General features: G+C 44.8%; 3 protein-coding genes across 3 annotated transcripts in view; 2 read left to right on the top strand and 1 right to left on the bottom strand.

Moving 5' to 3' along the window:
- Positions 1-1707: 1707 nt before the first annotated feature.
- Positions 1708-3650, bottom strand: LOC147124758 (transition zone microprotein 1-like). Its single transcript, XM_085992789.1, has 2 exons — positions 3143-3650; positions 1708-2181 (listed from the first exon to the last, which is right to left on the bottom strand). The coding sequence occupies exons 1-2, from the start codon at positions 3185-3187 to the stop codon at positions 2068-2070; spliced, it is 159 nt and encodes a 52-aa protein (XP_085848915.1). The 5' UTR covers positions 3188-3650; the 3' UTR covers positions 1708-2067.
- A 159-nt stretch (positions 3651-3809) lies between these two features.
- toporsa (topoisomerase I binding, arginine/serine-rich a) lies at positions 3810-25331 on the top strand. The gene is made up of 2 exons (XM_085992715.1): positions 3810-3938; positions 21059-25331. The coding sequence occupies exon 2, from the start codon at positions 21059-21061 to the stop codon at positions 24182-24184; it is 3126 nt and encodes a 1041-aa protein (XP_085848841.1). The 5' UTR covers positions 3810-3938; the 3' UTR covers positions 24185-25331.
- rigi (RNA sensor RIG-I) overlaps positions 3849-25365 on the top strand; it is a 148745-nt gene continuing 127228 nt past the window's right edge. The window contains exon 1 of the mRNA XM_085992729.1: positions 3849-3938. The gene's annotated coding sequence lies outside the window, so the exon portion shown is untranslated. The remainder of the gene's footprint in view (positions 3939-25365) is intronic.

The raw sequence follows: 25365 nt of genomic DNA, 5'->3' as shown, positions 1-25365 counted from the left end.
AAATGGCCTACTTCAGCTCCTATATCTCATGTTCTTAAAAGTGGCTCTGTAGTACAACTAGTGATTGAGCTGGCAGTGTCATGTAGGACACTGCTGCCAGACTGAGCCTGCGTCATGTAGTGAGGAAAACAACACAAGGAAGTAATCCACTTGACCTTGTCCTCACCAGTCTAGACATGTCTGTCCACAATAGCATTGGTATGAGTGACCACTGCACAGTCCATGTGAAAACAAAATCTCATCTCCACGGTGAGAACATCCTCCATTGTATAGTGACACTATTGCTATGCTAAGTGGGGCAGATCTAGCCATCCTATACTGGGCATCCATCAGATACTGTGAGCCATCAGCAGCAGATGAATTGTATACCACCACCAGCCAGGAAACTAATCTTGGTTCAATGCAGAATACAGAAGTGTGCTTGGAGCAGCTCCAGGTATACCTTAGAAGGCTTCCTGCATGCTGAACACCAAGAGAAGCAGATGATAGACATGCCAAACGATCCCCCAACCAACAGTTCAGATCAAAGCTCTGTAGCCCTATCGTGTCTGGTCAAGAGTAGTGGTGGACACCAAGGCAACTAACAGGAGGAGGCTCTATGGCCATCCCCATCATAAACCATGATAGAGCCCAGCACGAGTGCAAGAAACAAGACCTAAAGTGTTTGTAAGTATCTTGAGAGATTCTGAGAATGCAGGAGCAGGAGTTAGGGACTGACTTCTGCAGAGTCTCTGCCTCCTACAGTCAAATTTCACTTTAACCTCTGGCACTATGAGGATAATGAATGAATGCCACACATAAAGGGACTACAAGGAAGGGTCAGGACAGCAGGTAGCTTACCACAGCTGCTCTGTGACGTAATTATTCTTGCTGGACTGCAGATTCCTTACACTCTTACATAGAATTTACAGCAGAAACAGACTATTCAACCCAACTGGTCTCTGCCGGTGTTTATGCTCCACAAGAGCCTCCTCCCACCCCTCTTCATCTCACCCTATCAGCATTTCCCTCTATTCCTTTCTCCCTCGTGTGTTTATCTAGCTTCCCCTTAAATGCATCTATGCCATTGGCCTCAACTACTCCTTGTGGTAGTGAGTTCCACATTCTAGCCACTCTTTGGCTAAAGAAGTTTCTCCTGAATCCCTTATTGGATTTATTGGTGGCTGTCTTATATTTACGGCCCCTAGTTTTGGTCTCCACCACAAGGGGAATTGTGTACGTAATGTTTGAGCATCATTCATGTGACACTCATGAATTGTAAACTTGATGAATATTGAAAAGTGTACTCCAGATTAGAAAAATGCAGTACGATCCATCTAAGCAGCATATACGAGTAGCAGAGTGTTGCTCTTTTTAATTCTTTGTGCACATTTTTTTACATTAGACTATATAGCACAGAAACAGGCCATTTGACTCAACCAGTCCATGCCAGCGCTAATGCTCCACTCGAGCCTCCTTCCTCAGCTGACAGCAGGATAACTCTCTCTTCCCTCCTCCCTCCTGTGCTTATCTAGCTTCCCCTTAAATGCATCTATACTATTCACCTCAGCCACTCCCTGTGGTAGCGAGTTCCATATTCTCACCATTCTATTCTAAGTTAATTGTTTCATTCAAATCCGTGCAATGATAAACCAAGATATATCTAACTTCACTAGTGTTTGCAGATGGAAAAATGTTTTGTGACAGTATCAAGAAATACAAGAGCAACATGGTAATAAAGCTTCATTATTAAAATATATACATAAAATTTTGAAGTGATATTTTATGATTAGAAGTAATTAAAAAAGGAAATATATTAAACACCCATTTGCAATCTGGCACAGTCATTCTTTGTACATGAATCTAGTTATGTTTGCACTGCTCAGAACAGATCCATGCATGTTTGCAGTTTTGAAAGATATGCCAATTACTCTTCGACCATTTTGATTGTTGTGCAAATTCTTTCTTCAATGTCACACAGTGCACGAGGTTGGTGCCAAGACCTTTCTCCTCATCTCTGTGCTGTTTAGTCTGTTAGTGATCACAAGTGCCCTCTGATCGGCAGCATCTTTATGAAGTTCTAACTTTTCAGATGTCTGTTGCGAATAAGCGTGGAAACAACTTCTGCAGCTGCTGAATACCTGTAATCCTGGCTGCATAAATAACAAATCCCCAAGAGAGTAAGACGATGGTCAGGAGTATCTGTACAAGATGAGATATACAAGTTACATTAAATGAACTCTGGTGGATGATCCTAAGGGACCACAAGCAATTATTTTGGCATTATAAGAACATAAAAAATAGGAGCAGGAGTAGGCCATTCGGCCCTTTGAGACTGCTCTGCCATTCATTAAGATCATGGCTGATCTTCTACATCAACTCCACCTTCCCACCCGATCCCAATATCCCTTGATTCCCTTAGAGTCCAAAAATCTATCAATCTCAGTCTTGAATATACTCATCGACTGAGTATCCACAGCTCTCTGGGGTAGAGAATTCCAAAGATTCACAACCCTCTGAATGAAGAAATTTCTCCTCATCTCAGTCCTAAATTATTCCCTGATGCAGTCCCATGGATTTTAATAGAACTATATTGTATTTTTTTTTTAAAAATATGTCTAAGCTCTGTTTTACCCTCATGACCTGACTTGACAAAGTTCCACACAAAAAGGCTATTCATTATGATCAAAGCTGTGGGCATACAAGGTACATTTTGGGCATGGCTAAGAAATTGGCAGACGGGTAGAAAACAACAGGTACTTGTTAGAGGAGTACAATCTGGGTAGGGAGCCCCAATGATTGGTGTTGGGCTCACTACTGTTTCTAAACTTACATAAATAACCTGGACTCAGAAACCCAATGCAAAACGGTCAAATGTTTAGCCGATCAAACTAAATTAGAAGGGACAGTGGAATCAGAGTGAGCTGGACAAAGTGGATAGAGCAATGGCAAAGTGAAATTTAATGCAAATTCTGCAGAGTAAGGCACATGGAGGGGCAAAATGTGCAACGTTCTCCAATGTTCCTGCTAACCTTACTGTAGTAGGGTTGCCAACTCTCCAGGATTGCCCTGGAGTCTGCAGGAATGAATGTCTAATCTCCCGGACTATGTCCAACCAGAATTGGCAACAATGCTCCCCCTGCTGTTCACACTCGATACTCACAATGGAATAAATCCAGTCCAGCGCTCGCCGACTCACACGGATCATGACGGCCCCGGGCTCCCTTCACTATGGCAACCCAGACAGCCGGGTCACCAACGGGAAGCTGCACTTGCAAATAAAAAGTTCCGGGAGATATAAAATGTCCCCCTCTAACCAGTCCTCCAATCTCCCTTTGTAGTAGTCCTCTAACCCCAACGTTTGGTGTTTACGGGTACTTTCTGTATTCCAGTAGCTCAAGATAGTGGTGCAGCAACGGTAACTTCTCTCTCTGACAAAGTGAGTTGGGGATAACAACAGAAAATGCTGGAAATACTCAGCAGGCCAGGCAGCATCCGTGGAGAGAGAAACAGGGTTAACGTTTCAGGTCTGGGCCCCTTCATCAAAGTGAGTTGGGGTCCCGGCGGCCAGTGCGCGGATGCTGTTGGTCCTCCGCCGACCAGCGCGGGGGCGGGTGGAGAGTTGGTCCTCCAGTGTCCCGGCGGCCAGTGCTGGTCCTCCAGTGTCCCGGCGGCCAGTGCTGGTCCTCCAGTGTCCCGGCGGCCAGTGCTGGTCCTCCAGTGTCCCGGCGGCCAGCGCGGCCCCGTCACCCACCGTGCTTGTGTGATGGTGCAACGCCCTCACAGGCAGCGGCTTGAGAGGCCTGTCCCTGGCGGGCGGGGGACCTGAGTGGAAATATAACAGCAAATGTTCAAGGGGGGGAACGGGATGCTTTAACATTTAAAAAAAAATCAGTTAAAATAAACGTCTAATTTAAGTCAAGTGTGAAGAAGATCGGGGGAGTGCACGATTACTGCAGGTAAGAGACCGGGGATGAGGGAGGGGGATTGTGTGGAGACCGAGGCCAACTACAGGCCCCGGGCTGGCAGTTAGGCCTGTCAGCAGCGCCGGCGCTCAGGAGTGACGGCAGTACAGGCAGTGAGAATGACGCGGATTGTCGGCTGGATCAACTTGTGGAGCTGCGAGGTGACAAGGCAGCGAATAGAGGCCACACTTTTAAACTCAAAATGAACCACTGCGTACAGATTTGGTCTCCTTATCTGAGGAAGGATATACTTGCCTTAGAGGGGGATGCAAAAGGTTCACCAGACTGGTTCCTGGGATGAGAGGGCTGAGTAAAATGGGCTTCTATTATCTGGAGTTTGGAAGAATTCTTGTAGGGCTTGACAGGGTAAATGCTGAGAGGCTGTTTCCCCTGGCTGGAGAGTCTAGAACTAGGAGTCACAGTCTCAGGATAAGGGGTATTGGGACTGATATGAGAAGAAATGTCTTCACTCAGAGGGTTGTGAATCTTTGGAATTCTCTATCCCAGAGGGCTGTGGGTGCTCAATCTTTGAGTATGTTCAAGGCTTGCCTTTCCAGAAGAAGGTGTAACCAAGGCTGAAATCGATAGATTTTTGGATCCAAAGGGAATCAAGGGATATGGAGATCGGGTGGGAAAGTGGAGTTGAGGTAGATCATCAGCCATGATCTTACTGAATGGCGGAGCAGGCTCAAATGGCCAACTCCTGCTCTTATGTTCTTATGAGTGGCATTCTGTTGGTTTCGTTTTTTCACGCTGGTGGGGGACCTTAAAATCAGAGCCAGGCCATTCAGGAGAGAAGTTCTTCACACAATGGGTGGTAGAAGTGTGGCACTCTCTTCCCCAAAAAAAGCAGTAGATGCTAGCTCAATTAATCACTTTAATCTGAGATCAATAGATTTTTGCTAGACAAGGGTATGAAAGGATATGGAGCCAAGGCGGGTGGACAAAGTTAAGATACGGATTAGCCATGATCCCATTGAATGGCAGTAAAGGCTCGAGGGGCTGAATGGCCTATTCTTGTTCCTATGTTATCAGCGGGCATCTGAACACGATGATTATTGTACAGATAAATCAGCTGATCGATGTGTGTACATTTGAAGGTGGCAGGACAAGGTTATATCAATGTTCCCCCTAATTTTTTTTTGCGGCCCATTCACAGCTTTGCGCATGCGCAAAACTTGGCTTTGAAAAAGCCGGTCCTGGGCTGCGTGGGACCGGCAGGTGGCCACGCATCTTATAGGGAACGTTGGTTGATAGGTTTTTTTTAAAAAAACATACGGGATCCTTGGCATTATAAGCAGAGGCATAGAGTACAAAAGCAAGTAAGTTATACTAAACCTTTATAAATTACTGGTTCGGCTGATTGTGACCAATCCTGGGCACCAAACTTTAGGGAGGATGTCAAGGCCTTGGAGAGGAGATTTACTAGAATGGTACCAGGGATGAGGGACTTCAGTTATGTGGCGAGACTAGAGAAGCTGGGATTGTTCTTAGAGCAGAGAAGGTTAAGGGGAGAATTAATATGTTAAAAATTATGAAGGGTTTTGATAAACAGGGAGAAACTCTTTCCACTGGCAGGAGGGTCGGTAACCAGAGGACACAGATTTAAGATAATTGACAAAAGAACCAGAGGGGAGATGAGAACTTTTTTAATGTAACGAGTTATTGTGATCCAGAATGCACTGCCTAAAAGGGCAGCGGAAGCAGATTCAATAGTAACTTTCAAAAGGGAATTGGATAAATACTTGAAGGGCAAAAAATGCAGGGCTATGGGGAAAGAACAGGGGAGTGGGGCTAATTGGAGAGCTCTTTCAAAGAGCCAGAATAGGCTGAATGGCCTTCTGTGCTGTATAATTCTATGATTCAGCGCATGTATACCGCACGCCTGTTCTGCATATATTGTATGAGGAGGTGTAGTAGCAGGGATAGAAAGGTGGTTGGTGAGAAGCATCAAAGAGTTTGGCTAATATGAGTCACTAAAAGGATTGGGGGAGGTAGTGTATCCTATGTCAGTACCGTGTCCCATTTTGTTCTTGATTAAATATAGATGATTTGAACATGATATAGAAATTTGCTGATGACACAAATACAAGGTGTGGAAGAACAAGACCCAGGGCTTCAAATATATGTAATTCCCTGAAAGCTTGAGTGCTGGTAAATAAAGCCATGGAAACAGTTAACAGCATTTTGGGTTTTATAAATAGAGCCATAGAGTACAAGACTGATGATAAAGTTGTATACGGCAATGGTTCGGCCACAATTAGAGTACTATGTGCAGTTATGCTCTTCCCCATTATAGAAAGGACATTAAAGCCATAGCGCGTAGCAAAAATTCACTAGGGCCGTGTTGTCCAATAAAAATCACTGACTAGCCACAGGTATGGCTGTGGTGAATCATAGAATGGTTACAGCACGGAAGAAGGCCATTCAGCCCGTCGAGCCTGTGCCGGCTCTCTGCAAGAGCACTTCAGCTAGTCCCACTCCCCCACCCTTTCCCCGTAACCCTGCAAATTTCTTTCCTTCAGATACTTATCCAACTCCCTTTTGAAAGCTGTGATTGAATCTGCCTCCACCACACTTTCAGGCAGTGCATTCCAGATCTTAACCACTTGCTGCGTAAAAATGTTTTTTCTTGCGTTGCCTTTGGTTCTTTTGCCAATCACCTTAAATCTGTGTCCTCTGGTTCTCAACCCTTCTGCCAATGGGAACAGTTTCCCTCTATCTACACTGTCCAGGCCCCTCATGATTTTGAACACCTCTATCTAATCTCCTCCAATCTTCTCTGCTCCAAGGAGAACAACCCTAGCTCCTCCAGCCTATCAACATAACTGAAGTCCCTCATCCCTGGAATCATTCTCGTGACATAATTTTAGCCACATGCACTAATTTTAGTAGAAAACACATTACATACACTCACACAATACAGATAAATGTACTTCACGGGTGTATTTACTTAACAAACATCTACCAGCATTCAGTAACCAAGGAAGTAAAGCACTCGCGACGACCAAAAAACACTTGCACACTCTGCTTTATGTGTTACCATTTTACCAACAAATGCTCAAAAATGTTAAAATACACATGCATATGCCGTGTCAATTTAAGTATTGAGATCACATGCCCAACGATGGTGTTGATTACTCATTCTTTATTAATCAGAAATGCAATTAGCAACATCTGGATTCCCAATTCGCCACATGTGGCTAGCAATGTTCCCTCTTGGTTGCGGTCTAAGTGCACGGTCCCTTTAAATTTGCTGCACGGTATCATCCCGCGACAGTTGCTGGTGAGCGGCCTGCGCGGCTCCTCCGGATTTCTGCGCACCTTAGGGGGAACATTGGTGGCTAGTGGCTAACGTATTGGTCAACACTGCACTAGGACGATGACGGGGATGGGAATCTATAAGTGAGTGACTTGAGATACTGGAACTATTTCCACTGAAGAAAAGAACGCGGAGGAAATTTAATAGAGGTTTTTAACATTATTAAGGAGCTTTGATCGGGTGAATAGGGAAAAGCTATCTTGAGTTGTCCTACATACCCAAATCAATTACAAGAGCCCATTTGAACTCTTGGTTTTTTCAAAGTTCAGTCTGCAACCAATAGCAGCTTTATTGGGCTATTTTTATGTAGTCAACGATAAGATGATTCTTAACTTACAGGAGTGGAAAATTTAGGTGAGCAATTTTTGTTTAAAATACTTACCCTTTTTCTGCAAGAAAATGATAAGTTTGCAGATTTTTTTTAAGCTGTTTTCAACCAATAACAAATGTTTTTTGAGCCTATCCTCCAAATGCACAGCAGGCAAAAGAACCAGAAACAACTTGCATTTCTATAGCACCTTTCACAACCACCAGACACCCCAAAGCGCTTCACAGCCAATGAAGTACTTTTGGAAGTGTAGTCACTGGTGTAATGCAGGAAACACGGCAGCCAATTTGCGCACAGCAAGCTCCCGCACACAGTAACGTGAGAATGACCAGATCATCTGTTTTAGTGATGTTGATTGAGGGATAAATATTGGCCAGGACACCGGGGAGAACTCCCCTGCTCCTCTTCAAAATAGTGCCATGGGATCTTTTCCGTCCACCTAAGAGGGCAGACAGGGCCTCGGTTTAACGTCTCATCCAAAAGACGGCACCTCTGACAGTGCAGCACTCTCTCAATACTGAGCGTGTCAGCCCAGATTTTTATGCTCAAGTCTCTGGAGTGGGACTTGAACCCACAAACTTCTGACTCAGACGAGAGCGCTGCCCACTGAGCCACAGCTGACACACAAAACACTTTAATAGAAGAGAGACAAATAACACTTTAATAGGAATAAAAGGATTTGAATGGGTGAAATAGAATAAAATTGAAGTTAAAATATAAAAGACAAAAACAGTGAAGAAACAACATGGAGACAAAGGAAAAGTGTTTACATCTCTTATGAAAAACTTTGCTTTGTGTTAATGTAATAATTAAGCTACTCTTGGTGCTTGAGTAGCTTTATTACTGTAATTGTATTGTTTGTTTTCAGTTAGCACACTGGTGTTAAAATATAGCCCCAGGAAGAAATGGGTTTCCCAGGCTCTGCCAGCAATCTAAGATCTACAATTAATGTGACTGAGTAACTAAGTGTTCAATATGCTGGATCAGTGTCCTGAAGAGCTTGGTGTCATGGCCAACACTTTTCCTGTATCAAATACCACACAAAAACAGAATAGCTTTCTTATTTGTCTCCCTAAGCTCTAATGCCACTATCTATACCACTCCTTTTTAATTAGCCTACAGCCAAATTGAACATTATTAAAGCGAAACAATAATGTTGACTTAAAGTTAAAATAAATAGTTGTATTTATAGAGCGCCTTATTATGTCATTAAAATGTCTCATAGCCCTTTTTACAATTAATTGCTTTTGGAGTGCACTCTGCTGCCTATGTCTTAACTCGCGCCAAGTCCCATTCATCCATCACCCCTGTGCTCGCTGACCTACATTGGCTCCCGGTTAGGCGGCGCCTCAATTAAAAAATTCTCTTCCTTGTTTTCAAATCCCTCCATGGCCTCACCCCTCCCTATCTCTGTAACCTCCTCCAGCCCTACCACCCTCCGAGATCTCTGCTCCTCCAGATCTGGCCTCTTGTGCATCCCCGATTTTCATCGCTCCACCATTGGCGGCCGTGCCTTCAGCTGCCTGGGTCTTAAGCTCTGGAATTCCCTCCCTAAACCTCTCCGCCTCTCCTCCTTTAAGATGCTCCTTAAAACCTACCTGATGTAGCTCGATGTCAAATTTTACTATATGTTAAGGGCGCTTTATAAATGCAAGTTGCTGTTGTTGTTTGCCTACGTAAGTCCGTGTACTCCAAAAGAAATTAATTGTATAAAGGGCTTTGAGACATTTTAATAACACAAGGTGCTATATAAATAATTATTTATTTAATTTTAAATTAACATTATTGTTTTGCTTTAATAATGTTCACCAATTTGGCTGTAGGCTGATTAAAAGATGGTGGGTATAGGTCGTGACATTAGAGCTCAGGGAGACAAGCTAAAATAAAACATCAAAGAAAGTCCTTTACTGCTGTTGATTCACAGTTAATGCCTTTAGGCAAAGGAAGTGGCACAAAAGTTACTGACACTTGCAGGTGAGATGTTAACAGGTTTAATAATGAATATACAGTTGGTGAGCTGAACAATTGCAGCAGCTTCCATCAGGAATGGAGAGGCATTCCAAAACTGGCCCCCAACTACAGGAAACTTTGGTTTATCCGGAGGTTAACTGTCCGGAATGCTCGAGCCACCGGCAAAAATCAGGAGCCGTTTCGTTAGGTTTTTTTTCTTTTCGTTGCTTTTTTTTCACCAGTCGGGCTCCGCAAGGTCTCGCTGAAGCTGTTGCTAAGCTACAGAGATGCTTGCAAGGTACGGCCGACTGTTTAGAAGCTGTTGCTAAACAACAGGGTTTGTTGCCAGATACAGAGCTCAAAATCTCCGTATGTTTCAACATTAGCGCTGGTTTGTCCGGCAGTTTTGATGGGACGGCAACAGCTCGGTCCCGTCGGTGCCGGATAGCACAAAGTTTCCTGTATTACCAGAAGAGAAATACTGCTCAACAGTAGGACAGTATCTACCCCAGACACCTCCACTTCACATAGCTTCATGGGGAAGTCTCCGAATAGAAGGAATTGTATTTGAAGTTCTATTTTGGCAGCTGTTCTTCTGAGCTCTTAATGTCACTGCCTGTACCAGCTAAGGGCCTGAAGGTTTTGGATACAGTATGATAATTCTACGTGGCAGTACGCAGCAAAGTCCTTTATTGCTGTTAAATCACAGATTTGCCCATTGTGTTAAAAAGAGATTGGGGATTTTTTTTAAATAAGTGGCTAAAGAAAGAAAGACTTGCATTTATACAGTGCCTTGCATGACCTCGGGGCGTCCCAAAGCACTTCACAGCCGATGAAGTACTTTGGAAGTGTAGTCACTGTTGTAATGCAGGAATGTGGCAGTCAACTTGTGCACAAGATCCCACAAACAGCAATGTGATGATGACCAGATAATCTGTTTTTTAGTCATGTTGGTTGAGGGATAAATATTGGCCCAGGACACCGGGGAGAACTCCCTGTCTCCTCTTCGAAATAGTAGCCATGGGAACTTTTACGTCCACCCGAGAGGGCAGACAGGGCCTCGGTTTAATGCCTCATCCACAAGTGTAAGAAAGTTTGGCTTTGGATGGTCCAGTGGGCTAAATTTCCAAATAGAATGTTTTTTTTAATGGTTCGCCTGTCTGAAGCCAGTGTTCGGATCGTCAGAAATCTAAAGTGTTCGCCTTTAGCTTCTTGGTAAACACCAAGTCCTTGTAATCCAGCTGAGGCCTGAAGATCTTGGATACAGTATGATTGATAATTCCGATGTGCTTTCTAAGCTAACAGAAGGGTTCTTTTGAAGGGAAATGCTGTTTGGAATACTTTTAAACAATATATAATGTGATCTTTGTGTATTTGTATGTGTCCAATAATGTTGGATCAGTCAGTGAAATTTGCTTGTTTTTCAAGATTTTGCGCGCATACTTTCTAGTGGCTTGGGGCTACAGACAGCAATCCTTCACTATTACCTTTGGATTCCCTCAGAATATGGATACTGTGCATCTATTCCATAGATTCCTCTCCATTGTCTGCTCTAACAGAAATCTTGATTTCTCTTTTGAATTAATCCAAGTCTTGTTTACAATTAGTCCTAAATTAGACTTTATAATGAAGTCACCTGGAGCTGTAATGTTGTTTGGATACATGGGACATACCCATTTTATTTACTCAAATTTAAAATTCTCATCCTTGTGTTCTAATCCCTCCGTGTCCTCACCCCCTCCCTATCTCTCTAACCTCCTCCTGCCCTACGACTCTCCGAGATCTCTGCGTTCCTCCTATTCTGGCCACTTGCGCATCCCCGATTTTCTTCGCCCCACCATTGGCGGCCGTGCCTTCAGCTGCCTGGGCCCTAAGTTCTGTAATTCCCTTCCTAAACTTCTCTGCCTCTTTCTCTTTTACAACACTCCTTAAAACTTTGACCAAGCTTTTGGTCACTTGTCCTAATATCACCTCATGTGGCTCATGTCAAATTTTGCCAGATTACGCTGCTGTGAAGCACCTTGGGACATTTTACTACGTTAAAGGCGCTATATAAATGCAAGTTGTTGTTACTTAGAAACTGCAGAATGCTTCACTATAAGTTGCTTCCTCTGACCTTTACCTCTATGGGAATCTATGAAGCAAACTGAATATGGTTATCTAGTCGATACATCTGTAACTCCCTTCACTTACACCAGGAACAATTCAGAATGTAGAATTTGTGAATTAGACCAAGGTTTTATGAAAATGTTGGATTGTATTGAATTACTTAGAATGTACAGCACAGAAACAGGCCATTCGGCCCAACTGGTCCATGCCGGTGTTTATGCTCCACATGAGCCTCCTCCCACCCCAGCATAACTTTCGATTCCTTTCTTCCCCCTTAAATGCATCACATTGCTCCGAATGTGAGTTTAATTCACTGCAATTTAAATCTACTAGTGGATCTCTGCATTTACCCACAGAAAGTTAGGACAGAGTGAATTTGCTTCCGACTAAAATGTGATACTGTGGCTACAGGTGTGGGAATCAGCGGTTTATGAAGCTCCAACTAGTGGAAGAATTGTGCAGCCACAGGTGTGACTGACATAGAATCGAGATACCTAGATAAGGAATGTGTGATACGCATAGGTAATTTAATATATTAAGATTTGTGCAGGTATTTCTAATCCATAGATAAGTTAGTTGTTAGCATAGTGGTTAGCACTGTTGCCTCACAGCGCCAGAGACCCGGGTTCGAATCCGGCCTCGGGCGACTGTCTGTGGAGTTTGCACATTCTCCCCGTGTTTGCGTGGGTTTTCTCCGGGTGCTCCGGTTTCCTCCCATAGTCCAAAGATGTGCGGGTTAGGTTGATTGGCTATGATAAATTGACCCTTAGTGTTAGGGGGATTAAATGCGTGGGGTTACAGGGATAGGGTGGGATATGTGTTGGTGTAGGGGTTGCGGGGATCGGGTGGGATATGTGTCGGTGCAGGCTCGATGGGCCGAGGTGGCCCCTGTCTGCACTGTGGGGTTTCTGTGATTCTGTGATGCCTCTCGTCCTAAGCATATCAAAAATTGATGTTTTAAAAAAAGACTTGCATTTCTATAGCGCCTTTCACAACCTCAGGACGTCCCAAAGCACTTTACAGCCAATGAAGTATTTTTGAAGTGTTGTCACTGTTGTAGTGTAGGAAACGCGGCAGCCAATTTGCACACAGCAAGCTCCCGCAAACAGCAATGTGATCATTACCAGATAATCTGTTTGTGATGTTGGTTTTAATTTTTTCAATTGACCCCCAGCCTCAACAACTTTTTGAGGGAGAGTTTTCCAGATTTCTACTATCCTTTGTGTTAATAAGTGCTTCCTGACATCACCCATGAACGGCCTAGCTCTAATTTTAAGGTTATGCCCTTTTGAAGGAGGGTACTTTATGCTGTCATTTAAATATTCAACGTGCTAGTGCAATTGAACATAAAGCTTCTGAAGAATGAATAATCCCTATCTTGTTACTGTACACGTGCTAATAAAAGTGATTTTTTTTATTAAGGTCAAGTTGTATTCCCTCTTAACTTTCCTATCAAAAGGGATAAGTGAAAGTGTGACTAAATGTTCGCTGGCTAATCTTATTAGATTCTTGAACACTTTTATAATTCTTGTTGGGTTCACTGGAGAATGTTGCCAAATTCAAAACTTTTTTTAAACAAATTTGCTCTTTTTTATCTAGTCAACTGAGGGACAAAAAAAAGATGGAAAATGTGTGACATTTATATTTAATGTTCATCTGTATTGTAGTAGAAACAGAAAAATAGGAGCAGGAGTAGGCCATTCAATATGATCATGGCTGATCCTCTATCTCAATACCATATTCCCGCTCTCTCCCCATACCCCTTGATGCCTTTTGTGTCTAGAAATCTATCTATCTCCTTCTTAAATATATTTACTGACTTGGCCTCCACAGCCTTCTGTGGTAGAGAATTCCACAGGTTCACCACCCTCTGAGTGAAGAAATTTCTCATCTCAGTCCTAAATGTCCTATCCCATATCCTGAGACTGTGACCCCTTGTTCTAGACCCCCCAGCCAGGGGAAACATCCTCCCTGCATCCAGTCTGTCTAGCCCTGTTAGAATTTTATATGTTTCAATGAGATATCCCCTCTCATTCTTCTAAACTCTAGTGAATACAGGCCTAGTCGACCTAGTCTCTCCTCATACGACAGTGCTGCCATCCCAGGAATCAGTCTGGTGAACCTTCGCTGCACTCCCTCTATAGCAAGTATATCCTTTCTTGGGTAAGGAGACCAAAACTGCACACAGTACTCCAGGTGTGGTCTTACCAAGGCCCTGTATAACTGTAGTAAGACATCCTTGCTCCTGTACTGAAATCCCCTTGCAATGAAGGCCAACATACCGTTTGCCTTCCTAACTGCTTGCTGCACCTGCATGTTTGCTTTCAGTGACTGGTGTACAAGGACACCCAGGTCCCTTTGTACATCAGCATTTCCCAATCTATCACCATTTAAATAATACTCTGCTTTTGTTTTTCCTAGCGAAGTGGATAATCTCACATGTATCCACGTTATACTGCATCTGCCATGTATTTGCCCACTCACTCAACTTGTCTAAATCGCCTTGAAGCCTCTTTGCATCCTCCTCACAACTCTCAATCCCACCTAGTTTCCTGTCATCAACAAACTTGGAAATATTACATTTGGTTCCCTCATCCAAATCATTGATATATGTTGTGGATAGCTGGGGCCCAAGCACTGATCCCTGCGGTACCCCAATAGTCACCACCTGCCACCCTGAAAAAGACCCATTTATTCCTACCCTCTGTTTCCTGTCTGTTAACCAATTTTCAATCCATGCCAGTATATTACCCCCAATCCCATGTGCTTTAATTTTGCACACTAACCTCTTATGTAGGACTTTATCAAAGCCCTTCTGAAAATCCAAATACACCACATCCACCGGTTCTCCCTTATCCTACCAGTTACATCCTCAAAAAAACTCCAGTAGGTTTGTCAACCACGACTTCCCTTTCATAAATCCATGTTGACTTTGTCTAATCCCATTGATATTTTCTAAGTGTCCTGTTATCACATCCTTTATAATAGACTCTAGCATTTTCCCTACTACTGATATCAGGCTAACTTGGTCTGTAGTTCCCTGTTTTCTCTCTCCCTCCTTTTTTTAAATAGTGGGGTTACATTTGCCACCCTCCAATCTGCAGGAACTGTTCCACAATCTATAGAATTTTGGAAGATGACAACCAATGCATCCACTATTTCCATGGCTACTTCTTTTAGTACTCTGGGATGCAGATTATCAGGCCCTGGGGATTTATCGGTTTTCAGTCCCATTAATTTCTCCAGCACTATTTTGTTACTAATACTAATTTCCTTTATTTCCTCCTTCTCACTAGACCCTTGGTTCCCTAGCATTTCTGGGAAGTTATTTGTGTCCTCTTCCATGAAGACAGAACCAAAGTATTTGTTTAATTGCTCTGCCATTTCTTTGTTCCCCATTATAAATTCTCCCGTTTCTGACTGTAAGGGACCTACATTTGTCTTCACTAATCTTTTTCTTTTTACATACTTGTAGAAGCTTTTACAATCTGCTTTTATGTTCCTTGCAAGTTTACTCTCACACTATTTTTCCCCTCTTAATCAATCTCTTGGTCCTTTTTTGCTGAACTCTAAACTGCTCCCAATCCTCAGGCTTGTTACTTTTTCTGGCAACTTTATATGACTCCTCTTTGGATCTAATACTATCCTTAATTTCTTTTGTTAGCCATGGTTGGGCCGCTTTTCCTTTTGTGTTTTTGCGCCAAAAAGGAATGTATAACTGTTGCAATTCATGCATTCGTTCCTTAAATGTTAGTAAACAACACCTGATCATTGAGAATTAAAATTAAGCCTCACTGTTGGTGTGTTTGGTGACTGCTGCTCTGAATATGCCAGAGGGTTTTTTAATTAAATAACACTTCTTCTATTTGGTGAAGATGTGTCCTACTTTGCACATATACACAGCAGCAGCTCTTCTTCTGAATCTGCTTCCAATGAACCTAAGAGGAGACTAGAGAGTGTAAACTTATTTGAGTGTTGCACACAGATCATTTTGGTGTCATTCTCTTCCAGATCTTATTTCTAATGTTAAAACAATTTTTGTTTCCCCTGTAAATTAGAGTTTTATATCCATGACAAGAGATTGAGTAGATTGGGCCTATACTCTCAGGACTTTAGAAGAATGAGAGGTGATCTCATTGAAACATAGAAGATTCTGAAGGGGATTGACAGGGTAGATGCCAAGAGGTTGTTTTTCCCCTGGCTGGAGAGTTGAGAACTAGGGGCATAGTCTCAGGATAAGGGGTCGGCTATTTAGAAAAGAAAAAGATAGAAAGACTTGCATTTATACAGTGCTTTTCACGACCACCAGACGTCTCAAAGCGCTTTACAGCCAATGAAGCACTTTTTGAAGTGGAGTCACTGTTGTAATGTGGAAAACGCGGCAGCCAATTTGCGCACAAGGTCCCACAAACGGCAATGTGATCATGACCAGATAATCTGTTTTTGTTATGTTGGTTGAGGGATAAATATTGGCCGGGACACCAGGGATAACTCCCCTGCTCTTCTTCGAAATAGTGCCATGGGATCTTTTACGTCCATCCGAGAGATCAGATGGGGCCTGAGATGAGGAGAAATTTCTTCACTGAGGGTTGTCCCAGAGGGCTGTGGATGCTGAGTCATTGAGTATATTCATGGCTGAGATCGATAGATTTTTGGACAATAGGGGGATCGGGCAGGAAACTGGAGTTGAGATTGAAGATCGGCCACGATCTTATTGAATGGCGGAGCAGGCTCAAGGGGTCATATGGCGGCCTCCTCCTCCTAATTCTTATGTTATGAGTGAAGATGGTTGGATAACTTGTATTTGGGCAGAAATTGTGTGCTTAAACTGACAGAAAGCCTTGCAAGAAAATAAAGATAGAATTTTGGTGGTGTATTCTACTTAACACACTTTTTTGAAGGGAAGCCAAGTTTTTATTGATTATAAAATAAGAAAAGTCTCATTCACCAGGTGACTTCAATAAACCATTATGACCAAATTGTGGCAAGTCCATACACTGTACCAGCTCTTCTGTGTCAGCTGGAAAACCACTTTTTAGGGTACATGTAATGAGCCTCGATGCTCACAGTAAAGTATTAAAAATTGCCTGGGTGTTGCAGTGAGTGAACAAACTGTCCTTTCAGCTCTGAGATCTTGGTTTGACTGCAGTCCAGACTGATTAGATGAAAGTATCCTCTCTCTCTCCTACCTATTCAAGTCTTGCGTGAAATGTGTTTGGGCAGGTCTTGCCCCAAATGTCTAGTAGACCCACATCCTCCAAATTGGCAATCTCACTGAGAGGCGCTGCAAGGTGGCTGGTGCGGGTAAAAAGCAATGTCACACTGATGTAATGTGTGGGACCTTGTTAAGCAGAGTAGAGAGAATTGTATTCTGCATACAGTAGTTTTGTAACTGACCTGGGAGCTTACGGAAGGTGAAAAGTTATTAACAGACAGCACTACCACACGTCTGTAACAGAAACACCTTCAATCTTCCACATACTGATGGTGTGAGCACAGGTGCCAGGTCAGTCACAATAAATAATTCACAAGGGATGATGTCCCTTTTAAGGTATTTTGACATCAATAATAATATGACATCAGGAGTGTCACCCCCTTTTCTGCTACACTCTGCATCAATGGGGTTCTAATAACACAGCTAGATATTTTGTCTTGTTGACCAGTTCTTTCCCACGCTAGGGCAGGACGATCTAAGGTTGTTTGTGGGCAAAATACTGTCCTGTGTTAAGCATTGCGTCTATGCCGTCATTCATGACATAAGAATTCTGAGAAAGAGGAGAGCCAAACATCCTGACTTTTGTTTTCAGGCACTGTATCCAGAAAGGAAAGGTTTGCCAAGTAGAAATGAGTCCATGTCAGGCAAAGGCCTCTCAGATTCTTTTACCAACCACAAACTTTAAACTTCTTTTAAACTACATGAAGTCAAAATGCATGAAGCTGGGAAAATAGACTCAGTGCATTAGTCAACAAATGGGATGGCGTCTTAGGTTGAAATTAAACTCTGATCACAAGGTCTGCTAGGGTTAGAAGGTTCAATTTGTCCATGGTGTAATATTTCTGTAGTTGAGTTCTTACACAGGCAGCTGCTGCACTGTTTTGCTCTAAATTACAGGTTCAAACCTTCTGAACAAACCCATAGTGTAGCATGTCTATATTTCAGACGAGTCTGTATGCAGTCAACAGTTGTTCCATAGGAAAGTCCCAGCATGGTAATATTAACGCATTGAAAACTGGACACACAATTGGGTGCTTTATGTTCGAAAGATTTTTAGCCACGTTTCTGGATTTCAGTTTCAGTAAATCTTTTTGAGATTACTGCACCTCTCTTTGCATTGTTTCTGTTAATCAATCAATGTTCTTTGCCCATCCTACAATACTTCCATCCTAGCTTATCCTTTCCTATGCTGCAGTGTAAGCACAGTGATTATTGAGCCTCACTAGTAATAGTGATTTGAAAAGACTAAAAACGTGGCAGCCAGCCGGTCTGCCCTGTCGGTTATAAGATCCCACGGGGAGGATAAGAGGAATGACATAGAATATACAGCACGGAAACAGGCCATTTGGCCCAACTGGTCCATGCTGGTGTTTGTGCTCCACACGAGCCTCCTCCCGCCCCTCTTCATCTCCCCCCCATCAGCATATCCTTCTATTCATTTCTCCATCGTATACTTATCTAGCTTCCCCTTAAATGCATCCATGCTATTCGCCTCAACCACTTCATGTGGTAGTGAGTTCCACATTCTCACCACTGTGGGTAAAGGAATCTAAGTGTGTGTGTGTGTATATTATTATTACATATATATATACACACACACAGTTTTCTATTGAGACGTTTTATAAACTATTGAAGCTTATAAAACATTAAAAAGTTGGAGGATGTCCTAGGCAGTAGCAAGTTATGATTTCTACACAGAAAACAAACCGTGGGAAAGAAAGCGCCTCAAAATGTTTCCCTACGTTAAAGGCATTGTATAAATGCAGGTTAAGGTTATAATGTTGGATATACTGATCGGAGTCATGGAGATACTAATATTAAAGTTGGACTCTTGGAAGATCCAGATTTTAAATCCATTGGAGTGACCTTAGCACTAGTACTTATCCTGGAGTTTTATCATTCACCGCTGGTTATTCTGGTAGTTGTACAGAAAGCTGATGGGAAAGGGCAAGGGAGAGAGAAGGGGGACACCTCATCCGCATTCTTTGGCTTGCTTCGTGGCAGACTGAAGAATAACGGCTATGCGTGCAGGTTGGACTAAACTTCCTTCTGGTTGAGAAGTCAAGTGGGATGTGTGTTGTCGTCTCCGGTTTCTTCTCCACTCAACCCGCCCCCCACCGCCAACCTCCAGAACCCAGCCAGTCCCTTCTCCATCCATTCAGTCTCCAAATAATGTACATTGGCTGGGTCACTATATTTCCACATGCTACCTGGGATATTGAACTTCACTTGAGTGGTGCTACATAGCTGCAGTTACCTCTACCAACCCATAATGGGACAGCTCTTCCATGGTTCATTAAGCTTGAGGGAACTTGGATGCGAGAACAGGGAGGATTCAATTGCTTTGGAAAATTTGAATGTATTGGAGGGGAAGTGCAAATGCTACTGCTTTCATTTGTGGTCCTCGGTGTCAATAGTGGTTTGTGTAAATTTTTACATTTATAATATTGGTTGTGTTTTCCAAGTGGGCTGGAATGGATTGAAGTCCACACTGCAGTTTTACTTTCTGCATGAAATTGAAATCACTGTCATTTCAGTGGCAACCCAAATGTCAAAGCACCGCTGCACGTACTTTTTAAAATTCATTCTCAGGATGTGGGCGTCGCTGGCAAGGCCAGCATTTATTGCCCATCCCTAATTGCCCTTGAGAAGGTGGTGGTGAGCCACCTTCTTGAACCACTGCAGTCCATGTTATGAAGGTACTACAGTGCTGTTAGGGAGGGAGTTCCAGGAATTTGACCAAGTGATGATGAAGGAACGGCAATTATATTTCCAAGTCAGGATGGTTTGTGACTTGGAGGGGAACTTGGAGATGCTGGTGTTCCCATGCACCTGCTGCCCTTGTCCTTCTCGGTGGTAGAGGTCGCAGGTTTGGGAGGTGCTGTCGAAGTTATGCAGTTGTTGAGAATTTGGGACGGGGGGGGGGGGTGGAAGCCAGGTAGACGAACTGTCTGGAAAATCTTTAGGCTTGACTGGGTAATTGTTTGGCCTGCAGAGCTGCAGAACATAAGGGTTACATAGAATGTACAGCATAGCAACAGAATGCAATCAGATAAACAATATAGAAATATAGGCAATTAAGTAACAGCGAACTTCTATAATAAACCCTATCTTTTCCCATTTCTCGTGATCTTGTTTTTGGATCAAACTTTCTAGCCCTATATTATTTCACCTCTCATCTTGCATAGAATTTACAGCACAGAAACAAGCAATTTGGCCCAACTAGTCTATGCCAGTGTTTATGCTCCACACGAGCCTCCTCCCACCCTACTTCATCTCACCCAATCAGCATATCCTCTATTCCTTTCTCCCTCATGTGCTTATCTAGCTTTCCCTAAAATGCATCTATGCTGTTCACCTCAACCACTCCCCGTGGTAGCAAGGTCCACGTTCTCACTATTCTCTGAGTAAAGAAGTTTCTCCTGTATTCCTTATTGGATTTATCAGTGACTATCTTAGATTTATGACCTCTACTTTTGGTCTCTCCCATAAGGGGAAACATCGTCTACCCTATCAAACCCTTTCATAATTTTAAAGACCTTTATTAGGTCACCTCTCGGCCTTCTCTTTTCTGGAGAAAAGAGCCCCAGCTTGTTCAATCTTTCCTGAAGTGTATAAACCTCTCGGTTCTGACATCGTCCTTGTCAATCGTTTTTGCACCTTCTCCCTAGATTCTTTTTATAACATGGATGTACTCCTTAACTATCCCACAGGTGTCCTACAATGGTACATTTGAGAATTGCTACCGACCAAAGTGTTAACCAGCTGGTGCTATGCAATTGCTGTACGAAGCAGAGGCACCATAGATCAGCAATACACCATACCTGTAAAATACAACAATACGTTGTACTCTGGTCATATATTTTAAGCCAAATCCTTGTTCAATTATTTTTTTTTAAATGAGGTGGTACAAAGTGGTTGTGCTTGTGTTTGCACCTGTAGTTCCTGACAAAGTAAGCTTGTTATCTCAACGGTGCTTCAGTTTCAGGTACTCCCCAGAGGGAAGGTAAACTGGAAAGCAAGTCACCCCAGGCAGAAGCCTGGGACCTGACTTCCAGCCTGTCTGTACTACACATGGATAACCAGTGGATTTTACAGGTGGTGGGTGGGAAACATGACCCCTTTTCTCAGCCTTTTTTTTTGTATGGGTTCAAAAGTACTTCATCGGGATTTTTACTTTTGGTTTTCAGATGATGGCGTCTGCTACAGAGGAGTTAAACGCGGAGAAGCAATTTTCGCCAGAAACCGAAAGCAGCAAAATCGCCCCTGGAGTGCGAGCCGAGGCATCGCCGGATGCCAAATGCCCCATCTGCCTGGACCGCTTTGACAACATGTCTTATATCGACCGCTGCTTCCACAAGTTCTGCTTTCGCTGCATCCAGGAGTGGGCTCGCAACAAGGCCGAGTGCCCCCTGTGCAAGCAGCCTTTTCACTCCATCTTCCACAGCGTGCGGGCCGAGAATGACTTCCAGGAGTACGTGCTGAAGGCAGCGGCGGACAACAGCTCCGGCTCGGCGGCGGGCAGCCCGCGGTTCCGCTACCGCACCACGCTGACCCGGGATCGCCGCCTGGGGGCCGGGCCGCTGCCCGAGAGCGGGGTGGTGTTGGAGGGCCTGGGGCAGGGCCAGGGCCGGCGAGGGCGCAGCTTTCGGCGGCTGATGCTGCGGCGGCTGGACGGCGGGCGGAGGGCCCGGTCGGAGGAGAGGGAGCAGGAGATGCTGAGCTTCCGACGGGAGCTGTACCGGGCGGGGTTGCGGGTGCGGGGCGTGCGGGATGGCGGGCGCAGCCGGGACATCTCAGCCGGCTTCTTCCGCCGCAACGCCGCCTGCCTGCACCGCCTGGTGCCCTGGCTGCGGCGGGAGCTGCGCGTCCTGCTGGGCTCGCACGGCTCGGTGCTGGGCATCGTGCAGCATGTCGTGCTGTCCAACCTGGTGCGCCACGACCTGGAGGGCCCGGCATTCCAGCGGGAGCTGCGGCCCTTCCTGCTCAGCCGCACCCAACACTTCCTGCACGAGTTCGCCAGCTTTGCCCGGGCGCCCTTCAACATGGAGACCTACGACCAGAGGGCCGAGTACGACTGCCCGGCCCCCGCCCCGCCCCGCGGCGGGGACAGCGATTCGGATCTCTCGGTCATCGCCATCTCGCCCGACGCCGGCAGCGCCCAGCGGCGGGGCGCAGCCTTCCCCCGCCCCTCGGAGCCGCCGCCCCTCAGCCAGGCGGCCTGGGACGACGAAACGCCCGGCCCTTCCTACTCGGAGGCCGTGGAGCCGGGAGACTCCTCACCCGATCAGACCCCCGAGGAGCCTCCGCCGCCGCCACCACAAGCCGCCGCTTCCTTCCCCTCTTCCTCGCTGGCCGCGCCCATAAAGACCGACCCCGGCACCAGGGAAGAGGGCTTGGTCCGCTCGGCCGACGACTGCCTCATCGTCGGTTACGTGAAGCCCCTGGCTGAAAGGACGCCCGAGCTGATCGAGCTGAGCTCCGACTCCGAGCTGTCCTTCAAGCTCACCGGCCCCGAGGCTGCAGGCCAGCCCGTCCACATCCGCTTCCACGGCTCCAGCACCAGCGGCTGGTCCTCCTGCTCCGCCCGTTCCTCCTCCGCCCGCTCCTCCTCCGCCAGGTCGTCCCTGTCCAGGGACCGCTGCAAAAGAAAAAAAGCGAAACGGAAAAAGAGCACTCGGTCAAAAAGGCAGAAGCGCCACGGCCACAAGAAAAGTTCCCGCTCTGGGGGCAGCACCTCCTCCTCGGGCAGGCACAGGGCACGGAGGGCGAGCAGGGCAGAAGGCAATTCCAAGGATCGATCCAGAGTCCCATCACAAAGCAGAGACAAGCGTGACCTCGGGAGGCATGAGCGGTCAAGCAGCAGGGACAGGACCATGGTGACTTACTCTTACAGCAGAGGCGAACATCGAGCCAAAGACTGGAGTCGCAGAAGTGGCAGAGACCGATCTTCATCAAGAGAGAGAGCCAGGTCAGGCAGCCGGGACACCCGTGTCCATCAAACCCGAGACAGGAGGAGGTCGAGGAACCGAGAGAGAGCGTCGTCCACGAGAAGTCGGACGAGGTCGCAGAACAGCGACAGCGTGGTTTACAGGCACCGAGCTAGATCGCGATCTTGGAGCAGAGGCTATGCTTCCGTGAGAGACAGGAGGAGGTCCAGAAGTAGGGAGCGGACTTACAGCTATATGAGGGAATACCAGGAAAGAAACAGGGGCTTCTCATATCAGTGGGAAAGATACAGTTACCACAGTAGGACGAACGATGGTCATGATTCTGTAACTGGAACCAGAGCTCACCACAGGAGAGGATCGCCGTGTTCAGATTATAGAATTCGATCTAGTTCCGATAGTACAAGCTTCAGAAGCCCAAGTAGCCATAGGGAAGATGTCTATTACCAATTCAGAAGTTATCAATCAAGAAGCCCATCCAGTACCAGGTCTAGAACTACTTCTGGTAGGACTGATAAGGGGCGGCAAGAGAAGCCCGGGGGCAAAAGAAAATATAAAACTCACTATTTGGAAAGTTCATCCGCCAAAGAGAGCAAAAATGCAAGTTTGCAGATTACTAATTTATCTTCAGAGATTCATGTGTTGCCCAGAAAGGAGGGCAGTTCTCCCGGCCCTCTTTCCCAGTGCAGCAGCAACTCGAAAAGTGGCTCTACGTTAGTTGAGAGTGCGTTGAACATCGAGCCAAAGTCGAAAAAGCACAAAGAGAAGAAAAGGAGTTCAAGCGTGGAAATAGTGTACGAGGGAAAGGCAACCGAAGCTAGCAGGCGCCATAAGAAAAAGAAGAAACACAAAAAGAAACAGAAAAAGGAAAAAAGCAGCGAAAGGGCATACAATGCCCGTCATTCCCCCTTGGTTATAACCATTGAAAGTGATAGCGACGACGTGATTGTTACAAACATGGAATGTGACAACAGCTCTGTATGCACAACCACTAACCCTCTTAAGAGTAACAGTTTTGAACTTGTTGAGAAATGCGTTCTTGAGACTGAGGCCGCTCGGGATCTCCCCAACGCAACAGCTAATATTTTCTTCAGGCACACAAGCACAGAATCCTTGGATGTGTGCGGGCTCTCCACAGATTCTGATTGTAGTCCTCCAAATCCAAACAAACATACTCGCCCTGGCCTAGAAGACGCTGGCGGTCATCGGAATTTCAAGGGGGAGGAGCAAGACCACGGGCAACACTGTCCTTCGCCAAGAACAGCCCTTCCCAAAAACTCTTCAGACAGGCCGCCTTTGATACTGAAAATCCCAAAGCGGTTCATTAACGGCGCCAACCTGTTCAGCCGCACAACTGAAAATGCGTGAGAGTAGTTTCCCAAAAAGAAAGTTGGTTTGAAATTGGAAATCGATCCTTTCCCTCCCCCTACCCCCAGGGAATTTTATTAAATTGGTACAGTAGCACCAAAAGAGGATTACTAAGTGTGTGGTCATCAAGCTGGCATCATATGTACAGATTTGTTTAAAAGAAATAAACAAAGAAAATTCCTGTGACCTTGCTGCTAACATTGTGCGGATCAATCGTGCCAGCAGGTGCTGCTTTACGTTGACCAAGAAGGTCCTATGCTGAATCTGCAGATTGGAAATTTTATAACTATAGTGTATTAAGGTTGAACTACTGCATTGCCCTGAAGTTGTGTGGGTTTATCTATTGAAACACGTTACAATTTTCTTTTCATCTGATTTTTATCATTGCCAAAAGTACATCTCACAAACTTGCGTGTTAACTGCTCCAGGCTGTCAATAATCACTTAAAATGGAGATTAAAGGCACTTACACTTCTGTAAATAATCGTACTTGAATGTTCATAAATAGTTGCCAAATATACAGAACAATCGAACTGGCAGTTGGGTTGGCAATAAAGTTTTTTTAATCATTTTACGAGAATAGTTTTGATAACGTGTATTCAGTTTTTCTGGTGAAACTTGTCCTCATCTTGCGAGAGATGTTGCCATAGGACGTGAAATACTTTCAGCTCCCTTGATGGCAGTCCTGGATGGAAATGTGAACGGCTGGAAAGCCCTAAGCTTCAGTCAGGCGCCACCAGCGATTGCAAATCAATGTGGTAGCAGTTTTGTTCCTTGCCCTTAGGAGTTGGTTCCTGCCGGTTTTACACAGTATTATGATTTCCACTAGCGTTCCAAAAAAATACATCATTGTACATTTCTGTCACCCTGGTTAAAACTTCCAGCAAACTAGAAAGGTTTGTTGTGATGGTAGAAGGTGGGGTTATTTGGATTAAGGGTATTCTAACCTCTTCTACTTCTAGGTCAATATTTCTGATGTACCTGATAATTCTATCTGTTGCCAATAACGAGCAGTTTTTTTAAACATATATAGTGTGTGCGCGCACGTGTGTGTGATGTCCTGTAATGTTTTCTGTGTTTGAGGAATTTGTGAGGTACCATTGTGATATCTTTAAAAGGGCTCCAAGATAGCCAGCAATTTATTTAAAGATAGTCAAACTGAAATTTTATTGAATGATTCAC

This window comes from Somniosus microcephalus, chromosome 1 (assembly GCF_052327205.1).
Source record: "Somniosus microcephalus isolate GS21.2 chromosome 1, FLI_Smic_1.0, whole genome shotgun sequence".
Classification (NCBI taxonomy): Eukaryota; Metazoa; Chordata; class Chondrichthyes; order Squaliformes; family Somniosidae; genus Somniosus; species Somniosus microcephalus.
The sequence above is the reverse complement of the archived record's forward strand: the minus strand, read 5'-3'. Positions and strand labels throughout refer to the sequence as shown.

What these genes read in the sequence shown, in the direction of transcription:
- LOC147124758 (XM_085992789.1), bottom strand. Translation starts at nt 3,187, where the DNA reads ATGATCCGTGTGAGTCGGCGAGCGCTGGACTGGATTTATTCCATT. An exon ending in TGGACTGGATTTATTCCATT is followed by an intron (nt 2,182 to 3,142) that starts GTGAGTATCGAG and finishes CATCTTGTACAG; the next exon opens with ATACTCCTGACCATCGTCTT.
- toporsa (XM_085992715.1), top strand. Translation starts at nt 21,059, where the DNA reads ATGATGGCGTCTGCTACAGAGGAGTTAAACGCGGAGAAGCAATTTTCG.